Source organism: Eleutherodactylus coqui, chromosome 8, assembly GCF_035609145.1.
Source record: "Eleutherodactylus coqui strain aEleCoq1 chromosome 8, aEleCoq1.hap1, whole genome shotgun sequence".
NCBI classification, from domain to species: Eukaryota; Metazoa; Chordata; class Amphibia; order Anura; family Eleutherodactylidae; genus Eleutherodactylus; species Eleutherodactylus coqui.
Window position 1 is genome coordinate 157,427,294 of NC_089844.1, and position 12,349 is coordinate 157,439,642.

General features: G+C 45.5%; 1 protein-coding gene and 1 long non-coding RNA gene across 2 annotated transcripts; both read right to left on the minus strand.

Moving 5' to 3' along the window:
* Positions 1-2,053: 2,053 nt before the first annotated feature.
* On the minus strand, positions 2,054-2,789 carry LOC136577401 (tripartite motif-containing protein 60-like). The gene has a single exon (XM_066577303.1). The coding sequence runs from the start codon at positions 2,787-2,789 to the stop codon at positions 2,064-2,066; it is 726 nt and encodes a 241-aa protein (XP_066433400.1). The 3' UTR covers positions 2,054-2,063.
* Positions 2,790-6,471: 3,682 nt separating this feature from the next.
* Positions 6,472-12,104, minus strand: LOC136577048 (uncharacterized). The gene is made up of 4 exons (XR_010786436.1): positions 12,073-12,104; positions 10,288-10,485; positions 6,796-7,305; positions 6,472-6,632 (listed from the first exon to the last, which is right to left on the minus strand). It is a non-coding gene; the product is annotated as an uncharacterized lncRNA (long non-coding RNA).
* Between the last annotated feature and the right edge of the window lie 245 nt (positions 12,105-12,349).

The following is a 12,349-nucleotide window of genomic DNA, read 5'->3' on the forward strand; positions in this document are numbered from 1 at the left end:
ACTAGTACAATATAGACTGCCTGCACACTGGCAGATTTGCATTGCAGAATCTGGAGCGGGCGTATGCCTCCGGATCCTACAGCAAATATCGCCCATAGCATGCTATGACAAAACGCGATTTCCTGCCCAGGAGTGGAAATCGATTGCAGTTTTCCGCTTACGGAGGAAAATTGGAGTATGCTGTAATTTTCTGCGGCTTCCGTGCAGATGGCTTCCCATAATCATTGCGGAAAAGTTGCAGGATCTGTGTCATTGCCTAGCAACGGCGCCTCATAATCTGTACTGCGCATGTGTGTCGGCGCTGTACAGGTTAATGTAAACAGGTAAAAAATTCTGGGCTTTTTCTTTTGATTTTTAGTTTCTGCTCCCGACTTTCAAAACAATCATAACTTTCTTAATTTTCCGTCACTATATGTGAGGGTTGTTTTTTGGGGCAGGAGTTGTATTTTTCAGCGGTGTTATTTAATGTAGAACATAATGTACTGAAGAACTTCTAATAATGTCTAAGACGAGTGAAATAAAAAAAAGCTGTTTTGCCATCTTGTATGGAGGAGGGGGGGGGGGGGAGTATGGACTTTACGGCGTACACACTGATGCAAAAATGGTATGACACCCTGCTCTGTGGCTCAGTACAATCACAACCATTCCACATGTATTTTAGGGGTTTTGTGATACTATTTAAGAAAATATAAATCTTGAAAACAGAAAAATATATATTTATATAGTTTACGCATACGGCCGTGTGAGCCCGGGCTTAAGGGTTTAGTAGCTTAATATATCATTATAGCAGATGAATGCCTTCATTCACTTTAAATAAATAAATGCATTTTTACGCAAAAGTTTTTTACTTTGCATAAATGAAACTTTTTAATTCATTTTCTTCCTGCAGTTGCAAAACCCATTGGTCTGACGTATAGGTTCTGCAGTGAGGGGGGTATGTTCTATGTCTACGGAGTCTGCTTGTAATTACAAGCACTGACCACTGGGATCCGCCGTCTGTCAGGGATGTGAGCGGCCAGCACCTGTAATTACCAGCACTGGCCACTGGGATCTGCCATCTGTCAGGCATGTGAGCGGCGGCACCTGTAATTACAAGCACTGGCCACTGGGATCAGCCATCTGTCAGGCATGTGAGCGGCAGCACCTGTAATTACAAGCACTGGCCACTAGGATCCGCCATCTGTCGGGGATGTGAGCGACCAATACCTGTAATTACAAGCACTGGCCACTGGGATCCGCCATCTGTCAAGGATGTGAGCGGCCAACGCCTGTATTTACAAGCACTGGCCACTGGGACCCGCCATCTGTCAGGGATGTGAGCGGCCAACACCTGAAATTACAAGCACTGGCCACTGGGATCTGCCATCTGTCAGGGATGTGAGCGGCCAACGCCTGTAATTACAAGCACTGGCCACTGGGACCCGCCGTCTGTCAGGGATGTGAGCGGTTGGCACCTGTAATTACAAGCGCTGGCCACTGGGACCCGCCGTCTGTCAGGGATGTGATCGGCCAGCACCTGTAATTACAAGCGCTGGCCACTGGGACCCACTGTCTGTCAGGGATGTGAGTGGCTGGCACCTGTAATTACAAGCACTGGCCACTGGGATCTGCCGTCTGTCAGAGATGTGAGTGGCCGGCACCTGTAATTACAAGCGGGCAGGATCGCCGGCCGCTGGGACTCATCAGCTAGATTGCTTTATATAACATCATACCTGCATGTCACCCAAGTGCACCGAGTCTTCCATAACAAGCCGGCGATCATGTCAGAGCCAGCGAAGTGAAACACACATCACTGCCAAACACAGCAACGTCTCGGGCTCCACCCCTTCTTCAGGCATGTGCAGTCAGTTATAAGACATTATACAGAGAGCTCCCCCTAGTTGTCGTTGCAGGTAGATATAATTGTATCATTTACATCTGTGTCTGTGGGGGATTCCTCGCTCTGCATCAGAAAATCACTAGAAAGATATACAAAAAAAAATCATCTAAAAATTTTAGACCTAAAAATGTAATAATTGTAAAAAGTTTTGCTTTAAGGTTTTAGAGTCGTCATTTAGCTGTAATTATTTCATAATTCTGATGCTCGAATCTGCAAACACAAAGAAAGCGGCATAGAGCGGCTCAGTGAAGGAGGCGGTGAAGGTGTGTAAGTGTCTGATGGGGTCACACAGCTTGTAGAAGGACAGACGTCCGGCCTCATAATCCAGATGGATCCCGACAGCCTGCACAGGAGAGGCCGATACCAGACTCTGAAACACTTTGTTGTGACTTGCTCCAAAACCAGGATTCACAGTTAAGGCCCAAGACTTGCTATTATAACCAATAAAAGATTCGTTACCCGCAACCTTCCTCTCCAGACTTTGCCCGGCCACTCCTATCAGCCATCTCTCCGCCCGACTCACATCCACCTCCCAGTAATGTCTCCCAGAGGAGAAGCTGCGGGAGCTGAACACCTGACAAGATGTGAACCTCTTAGGCCCATCAGGTCTGTTCTGTGATGTAGCGGTATAGGAAGCCGATCTGAGATCCTCTGATATAATAATCTTATTACGAGCCGTGTCTATATCCAGTAATATGTCAGACTTTTCCATCACTGAGAACTTTCTCTTTATCTTCATATCAATCAGACTATCAGCAAAGTGTAACAGTCCGCTGTGTAATAGCAGTGAGACTACATCTTCATCCAGACACTGGGCATCTCCTACCTCACCGATGACATCACAGCTCCTACCACTGATGTCACCACAATCTTCTTGTAGTAAGGTCAATGGATCAGAGATTGTTACCATACAGTGCGGCACGGGGTCCCGCGGTCGGCGCGCGTCGCTCCGGCGTCGGCTCCAGCAGCCTGGAGCCCTGTGTCGAGGTCATCCCAGCAGCTTGGATTGGCCAGTGGGCGGCGGCGTGGGCGTGCCCGCCCGTAGGGTGCCGCCCGCACTCCTCTGTGCTTCTTATACAGCAGTGGGTGGAGGCTTAATAGTATATGTGTAGTGACCCAGTACATGCTATGTTGGCCTCCTCCATAAATGTCAAACATGTAATGTCTTGTGTTGCTGCTCTGTGCAAAAGTGTCTTGTCATTCTGTTATGTGTATTGCACAGTTGCAGCAAATGGAGAGTTAATGTCTGGATCAAGTTGGGTCGTGTCTAAAAAAGTATCAGTTTATGTCCTGTCACATAGTATGAGTGAGATTATAAATAGGAGTGTTTGAGATGGGTCCATTCTTCACGAGGCTCTATTCTTCTGGGTTCCTGAGAGTGCCAGCCACATGGGAATACCTTCAACCCATATGTAGTGAAGAATGCAGAAAGAAGAGCTGCTCCTAGTTTCCAGTGTGACAGCAACCGTGGCTGAGTGAGTTGATATGTAAGAGAAAGAGAGTATGAGCTAGAGAAGGTGCATACGTCTGGGCCCATTGATTAATGTCCTACGTGGCCGTCCTGGTCTAGGGTATCTCCGTGTAGAGGTACACTTAGCTATTGTTCACATCCGGCCGTCCTGAAGTCTGGTATCACCGGGTAGAGGTACTAGCAAGTCTGTTTCTTTTTCCTACACTGCCCATGTTTTGTAAATTGCACCTGTATTCAGAACTGATGCCTTAGTAAAGTTTTGCAATGCCCTGGCCATTCCCAGGGACCTGAGGTACGTTACTTCTGTCTGTGGCTCAATTTATTTATTTACTGCCGAGGGTCATACTGGAGGGTAACAGAATGGTGGCGTCATGCGTGACAAACCCTAAACGGGGGGGTTGTAGTATTTCCTATGCTTGTGAAGGCTATTACAGGGTCAGCTGTGGAAAGTTCAAAAAAATCTTCCAGATTATCAAGTGGCTTGGAAACAGCTCTGGCTTAGCTGATCATCTGCTGATGGGAAGCCGGAAAGGGGATGTTATCGGACCACACCGGTACCGATCTGATGACCTCGTTGACAGGTGCCAAATTGGTAGATATGGAAGCCCGTGATGAGAAGATTTGCTAGCAATTATCTATCAATAGCATGAAATCACTCCATGTTATGTCAAGACACCTCCAGTGAGAATCTCAATGAATTCTACTTTATTATCAACATTACTAACTCTTATACAGAAAGACGAAGGCGGATTCAAGAGTTACTTGGTACAAAGATTAGTGTTACATAGGTGACAAAGCTTACTGATCATAAGGCTTATTGACATCTACCAAATAGTCTCAAAGCTCTTAAGGCCAGTCTTAGACATAGAAATTACTACAGTCAGGATATTGCTGTTGCGTTAGACAATATTTCTGCTATCGCTGTGTGTCTTCTCTGTTAACATAGCTTAGCCTTATATTATTTGTCTTTTGACTTCTTATCTTAAAATCCTAGTTCCCGGCACTACAAAGCATAGGTTTTAGCCTTCTGGTTAAGGGTCAATAGTCCAATACAAGGTAAGAAACATACACTTATTGCATTCTGAAACTTAACACTTTATATTCCATGACATTTCCCCTTTTGTTTCTTATCTTGTCCCAGAACAACAGTAAATATTTGAAGTACTTCAGTCCATCCTAGTGATGTCTGCCAGCCTTTATATCACATTTCACTATTGTTCTGACCAATACAAAAATAATCAAAGCCGGGTGAACATAAGAGCTGGGCATAGATAGCTTTCTGTGCCATCATAGTGGGTATCACCTTTTTAGCAGATTTTGCTAATATGCGGCGTATACAAGGTACGATACAACAACCTACTTCTGCAAAACCAATTACTATAATAGTCAAAGTAGTAAGAAGAGATGTGATCCAAGCACTCCATTGTCCAAAAATGTCCTCCAACCATGATGTAAATGGATCAGAAACACCAGATATTTCTGCAAGTTCAATAGATAGACTTGTAGTCCGTGCAAAGCTTTAGTCACTGATCCGTCCAGATCCGTGTTGTTGATCCCCAATCATCTTGCAGACTCCTCCTTTTTCTGTTATTGGCATGTCCAGAGCAAGTCGGTTCTGAAAGGCCATAGAGGATGTTGGTCCTAGTTGTTCCACTAATCCTGGTATGGCATCTCTGCTGTAGTTTACAAATCTCTGTTGATTATAATATATAGAATTAATCCAATCAATATTTTTTCTAATTGTGCACCAAGGATGAAAGATTTCTCCTGTAATCTGGTTTTTGGCTTTAAACTCATTTGGCACTCCCATGGCTACCCCTATTTCATCAATATAAATACCTGCATTAAAAGACCCACCTGGTAGATTACACAGAGATTGTTTATGTCCTGGTGGGGGGGGGGGTGATTGTGTGTTCTGTCCACCCAGCTGCGAACAGCTGAAAGGGGAGGAGTACTTTTGTAGGTGCACACTTACCTTTCCAAAATTTGGGCAGGGTTGCACGCATCCTACCATCACCACAAATCCACCAGACATCCTGCAATGGAGGTAACATATGTTCAAATTGAACCTGTAATTGGGGCGGAAAGTTTAGGCCTAGACAAGGGGCCGAACCAAACAGAATCTCATAAGGACTGAGACCTGTCTGTTTGGTGGGCGTGTGTCTTATTGACAAGAGAGACAAGAAAAGACACTCAGGCCAAGGTTTATTCAATTCGGTCATTGCTTTTTAAAATTTTATCTTTTTTTTTTTTTTTCTGGTCCCATTCAGCCTCTTTACTCTCCCACTGCTTTGAGGATGGTAGGGTGTGTGAAATGCCCGTTCTATGCCTAACATCCCTGCCATCTCAGTAAAGGGAGCACCACGGTCACTCTCAATGGTTTCTGGGACACCAAACCTACAGACAACTTTAGAAAGAAGCTTTTTGGCTGTTTTTTTGGCATTAGCCGCAGAAACGGGGTCAGTCTCCAGCCAGAGAAGAGAGCAATACATACAAGGACGTATTGAAATGGTCCAGATTGGAGAAAGTTGTATGTAGTCAATCTGCAACCTCTGGAAGGGGTATAAGGGCCTAGGAGTGTGTTTAGAAGGGGTTTTCACAGTTTTACCTGGGTTGGACAGTGCACAAGTCATACATCCCTGAGTATAAGATACAGAAACTACCGAAAAACCAGGCGCATACCAATACCTGGAAACAAGATCACACATTGCAGTTTTAGAGGCATGCGTGAGGCCATGTGTTATGGAGGCTAGCACCGGAAACAAGGCTCTTGGCAGGCAAGGCTTCCCGTGAAGTGTCCACATGCCACTGGAATCTGAAGTAGCTCCTTTTGTTTACCAACCCGACACTTCATGGGAGGATGCTTGTTTCTGAAAAGGCAAAAGATGTTGTGAGACATTTAGCGATGGTGAAATGGCGTCTTCTTGGCAGGTGGCCAGAACTGCCGGTGTGAGGGGCAGCAGGGCTGCTTTGGTTGCTTGGTCTGCCAAGGCATATCTAGAGTCCGTGTAATTGTTAACGGTCTTGTGAAAGTGTATAGGCTTGTGTAAGGGCCTGCAGTTTAGCCGGTTGGGCTGAGACGTGTGCAAGTAATGACTGTTGATGAAGGACAGGGGTGAAATTGTCCATCTACAGCATACCTGGAGCCATCAACGAACAAGGTTAAATCGGGACTAAGTAGTGGAGTGTCCTTGATGGAATCAAAACCAGAAGTTTCCATATGCATGTGCTGGGCGCAGTTGTGAGGTTCTTCTTCAGTTGCTTGGTCAGTGTCATCTTGTTCTGGTAAGAGAGGAGCAGGATTAAAAGTCTGACAGCGGGTGATGGTAACGTTGGCAGGCATTAGGAGGGCACATTGGAGTTTCAGACAACGGGCTGCAGACAAGTACTTAGGCTGAACCTATGTTAGAATGGCAGAGATATCATATGGTGCTAACAGTTGTACCTCATGATCCAGAACTAGGTCTGCTGACTTGTCCAACATCCTGAAGACTGCTGCTACTGCTCATAGGCAGGAAGGTGATCCTCTAGCGATAGGGGCTATTCTGCTGGAGTAGTAGGCAACGGGTTGTTAGTGCCCTCCGTGCTGCTATGTAAGGACTGCTGCTGCGTGTCCATTGTTCTCATTGCGGTAGAGCCAGAAGGGTTTGTTGTAGTTGGATAAGCCCAGGGCTAGGACTACCAAGATGGCTACTTCTGTAAGTTGGAAGGGTTCTTTCTTGAGACAGTCATACAGTGGCTACATCAGCTGCGAATCATTCACAGTCCATGGTCTACAATAAGAAACAAGTCCTAGAAAGGTACGCAGTTTAGAGACAGAAGCGGGTACCTTAATGTCCATAACGGCAGATTTGCGGTCCTTGGTGAGATGACGAGCTCCTGCAGTGAGTCAATGTCCAAGAAAAGTAACAGATGAACATCAGAACTGGAGCTTCTTTGACGCCTTACATCCGTTCTTCACCAGGAATTGAAGAAGAGAAATTCAAGTTTCTACACATGTAGCACAGAGTACAAGGTCATCAAAGTACTGTAACACAACAGCAGCCTGTGATTCAGGTTGCCAGCCTTCTAACACTTGACCCATGAGCTGTGAGAACAGGGAGGGTGATATCTGAGCTCGCTGCAGAGTCACAACCCAGGTATATTGCTTGCCTATGTGTGAAAGCAAACAAATACTTACTGTCTTTTATACAGAGGGATGGAGAAATACATGGCAATGGGACTCCTGGTTTCAACCTGACCTGAACTGGCGGTACTGCTAGTCTGCCTATATCCGTTGTTCCCTCACTTCAAAGGTGGGGCCGGAACTTGTAAGCATTTTTCCAGCTCCTCCTCTGACAACAAAGGTGTGGAAACGGCTATAGGGGTTTCTGAAGACTGACAAAATGCAGCTAGTATACAGATTTCTTTCTTTGCTAACTGACCCGTGATTTTACCCAACCCATCCTCCCTGAACTCTAAGGCCTCATGTCCACGGGCAAAATAAGAATTAAAATCCGCAGCGGATTTTAACTCTTCTCCTGCCGCGGATCTGCATCCAATAGGGATGCATTGACCACCCGTGGGTAGATAAATACCCGCGGATGGTCAATAAAAGTGATTAAAAAAAAAATGGAGCATAAAAAAATCTGGACCATGCTCCATTTTCGTGCGGGTCTCCCGCGGGGACGGCTCCCGCGGGCTTCTATTGAAGCCTATGGAAGCCATCCGGATCCGCGGGAGACAAAAATCGGAATTTACTCACCCGCTCCGGTTCTTCTCTTCGCCGCGGCGCCATCTTCTCTCCGTCGCAGCCGGATCTTTTTTCTTCGGGTCGGCGCATGCGCAGGGCACATCACCGACGTCATCCTGCGCATCCGCCGGGCCGAAGAAAGAAGATCCGGCCGCGACGCAGAGAAGATGACGCCGCAGCGAAGGAAGGATCCGGAGCGGGCGGGAGGTAAGTTTATTCTGATTTATTCTTATTTTCAGCACTCATGTCCGCGGGGCAGGAGGGACCTGCTGCAGATTCTCCATGGAGAATCCGGAGCGGGCCTGATTTTTCCCATGGACATGAGGCCTAAGAGGTGTGGATTTTCTGCAGCAAATCCACTCCTAATAGGTTGAGAGGAGTGGTTTCACTAACCAACAATCGAGTAGTCAGAGAATAATTGGTTGTGAACTTCACTTCCATTGGATTAGACAAAGGACTATCTTTTGGTGTTCTATCTAATCCTACACATAAAAGGCTTTGTTTACTGACGTCACTCTCTTTGACATGTCTGCTATATATTACACTAGTGGCTGCTCCAGTGTCTACCAGAAAGGGGAGAGGACCTTCTAAACCTACAGTCAGAGACAATAGGTACTGAGCGCTTTCCGGATTTACTAACTTGCAAAGGGCAGACGTCATCAATGAGCACAGACACCGGATTGCCTGTTTCCTAATGGTCAGAGGAGAATGGTCAGGATTTGTACTGTCCATTCTAAGCCTTAGGAGGTGCCCTACATTGTCTACGCATGTGGCCCTGTTTGCCACAGTTGTAGCAAGTGATAGCTTTTCGGGACTCATTATTGTCCTGGCTCACAAGTACAGTAGTACGGGAGCCTAACTCCAAACCGCAGACAACTTGAAGAAGAGCCTGAGCCTCTAGAGTATGCCATTCAGGACTGGCAGCTTCTAGTTTGTCCTTCGGGTTCTTTTTAAGACCTTCCACAAAGGCTTGTGGGACTGTAGGACTGTATCCCAAGTCCCTCCACGCTACCAGAATCCTAGACAAAAAAATTCTGCTGATTCTGCCTAATATCATGCAAGGTAATTCCTAACTCTGTCATACGTTTTGAAGTCCAGTCTTTCAGATGATTTAGGAAAGTAGCCCCTGAACCGGACACCTAAGGGTTAAATTCCTCCATCATCAAGGGGAAGAAGGGATCAGCCATATGTCTGGCCACTTCTTCTAGATCTTTATAACAACAGTCATAAACTCCTGCTAACTGTAGACAAGCTCTATAGAACCCCATGGGTTGTTTCTCAGGATCTGGCATTTTTAGTAATATTGTCTTTCTTATTCTGTACTTACGGACACCATCATTTTCAATTATTTCTTCTATCTTCCCTTTACCAACCAGGCGGGCACATCTGTCCCACCCTTCAGCTGCCTCCAGGAGTTTAGCATTTTTTAAAACTGCCTTTATATTCTATCATTGCATTTGACCACAGACGGGTGGGGTCCAATGTCTGTTATCTTGTTTCATGATAGACATCAAAGCCTTACATTCTTTAGCTATCTCTTTACCTTCCATATTCCTTACTATGTTTTTGGCCATTGTCCATTCTGACTCATCCAAGGTGGCTTTCTTAGACCATCTGTTACCCATGGTTCACTGGTAAGCTATATGGGTTTTAAATAATCTTTTTTCTCCTTATCTGAGGAGAGGGTAACCCCGTCTGAGGATATCATGTCGACTATGGCAAGAGATTCTTGTCACAAATCAGACACTTTTCCTACAGGAACATACAGTACAAGTGTTCCCGCTGCATGACTCTAAAAACTCAGACTTCACAGTGCAGGACCCACTTAAATCATATACACAGGTGTTCCCGCTGCATGACCCTAAACACTCAGGGCTTCACAGTGCAGGACCCACCTAAACCATCAGTCCCTCGTCAGGGATCCGGAACACGTTACCAGTAGATTAAGGAATTTAGATCATAGAAAAGCCACACTAGGACAATTATCCAACCTATTGATACTATTATGGCCTTCAAACACACTGAGTTACACCTTCATTCAAACCTAGACAACGAGACAGCCTATTTGACAGGGTTCTTTGTCATATGAAAAAGACCGAGTTTAGACGTTAAATGAATTACTCAATATAAATGAAGACACTTACCCAACTTTGAGCAGACAGAACCACAGAGACACAATGAGGGATAAGAATAACAGTTTCTTACCAGCCGGCTTTGTCCTGATTATGGGTCTGTGCATTCTGTCCTTCCAGAGTAAGACGGGTCAGAGGTTCTGGTCTCTCGGTCCCTGTTCCGGGCGTCAGCTGTTATCGGACCACACCGGTACCGATCTGATGACCTCGTTGCCAGGTGCCAAATTCATAGATATGGAAGCCCGTGATGAGAAGATTTGCTAGCAATTATCTATCAATAGCATGAAATCACTCCATGTTATGTGAAGACACTTCTCCATGAGAACTCAATGAATTCTACTTTATTATCAACATTAGCAATTCTTATACAGAAAGAAGAGGGCGTGTTCAAAAGTTACTTGGTACAAAGATTAGCGTTACATAGGTGACAAAGCTTACTGATCATAAGGCTTATTGACATCTACCAAATAGTCTCAAAGCTCTTAAGGCCCGTCTTAGACATGGAAATCTGTACAGTCAGGATATTGTTGTTGCATTAGACACTCTTTCTACAATAGTTGTGTGTCTTCTCTCTTAGCCTTATTTAATTTGTCTATTGACTTCTTATCTTAAAATCCTAGTTACTGGCACTACAAAGCATAGGTTTTAGTCTTCTATTTAAGGGTCAATAGTCCAATACAAGGTAAGAAATATACACTTATTGCATTCTGAAACTTAACACTTTATATTCCATGACAGGGATAAAAAGAGCAGGACTTCCGTATTCAGCTTTGTGTGAAGACGGAGCAGCAACCACCGTCATAGAGCATCTAAGGCAATTGATCACCCAAATGTAACAGAGTGTCGGAGAGGAGTAGAAGCAGCAGCGGTATTTGGTGGAGCCTCCCCTGCTGCTGCAGGCACAGGAAGTTACTGGAGCTGGCACCAGGAGGACAGAGGACTCTGCAGAAAAAAAACAATGTCGGGCTAAAACAGCATGTTGAGGGGGAGAGTACTGTGCACCCAGGTCTAAGCATATATGTGCAGCGCAAGGTCTGCCCTGGCTTAGATTCCTCCTAGCAGGGTTCAAAAAGACTCCACTTCCTTTTTCTTGCTCTCCCTTCCTGTTGACTCCACGACTAGTTATCCTCCACGGTGCGGTTCCAGCACTTGGCCAGTCTCTCTCCAGGCCTGGGCTAGGCTAGCCTCTCGACCTCACTCTCCCATTACCTCTTCAGACTCTCCTTCACTCTACTCCTCTCTCTTATCCCCACTCCTCTCTTCTCCCCACTAGACTTGACTACACTACCTAACCCCACCCACGCTCTGCCTGTTATCTCTCCCCACTAGCCAATCCTGAGCTAAGGAGTGATCTCTTCATCCAATCCCAGCACCAGACATGTGTGAGTGACAGGTAACAGGAAAGGTTACGGTGAATTCTGCCACTCACCACATGAGGTAGCTAATAAAGTGCTGTGGGACCCCAACTCAGGGGTACTACAGTTCCCCCGCTTCTTAAATAAAGCTGAGCTTGGCACAGTTCATAAACCAGGGGTAAAGTCCGAGATGGGTATTTCTCAGTGTTCTAACCCATTTGAAACATCTCCTAATGCCCCCAGTAAAGAGTGAATTTACCAACTACAATAAAAGGGGTATTGGAGAGAAGACAAAAAATCACTACACAAGACTGGTGAGGGCGTAGTGTATCACACCACTTTCTTCCCCTGGTTGCTTTGGAGATAAATAACCCACTTCAGCATGACTTCCGAAGTCTCACTGCCAGTGTCAGTATTGATATAATGAGCGGGACAGCGCCTAAGGAACCATGTATTCGTATAACACAATGAACACACCTTAATAGGAGCAAAAATGGACTTACCTGGCGCCCAGCGGGGGTTCACAAAAAGAAAACTTCCCGTTGGCAACTGCATTCCTGGCCCGTTTTGTACGAAGTAATGGTAGTAGAGTCAAATAAAAATCCAGAGTTTTTTCAAAGACAAAAGCAGCGTGAGAAGATAACCCAAACCAAATGCAAGGGATGGGTGGCAACAATACGCATAAATCAAAAAACAATCTCCGCGCTCCTAAATCCACTGGATTAGTGGTTTAGAATACATTATTTAAAAAGGCAAAAAGTTACAAACAGGAGTAAAAGC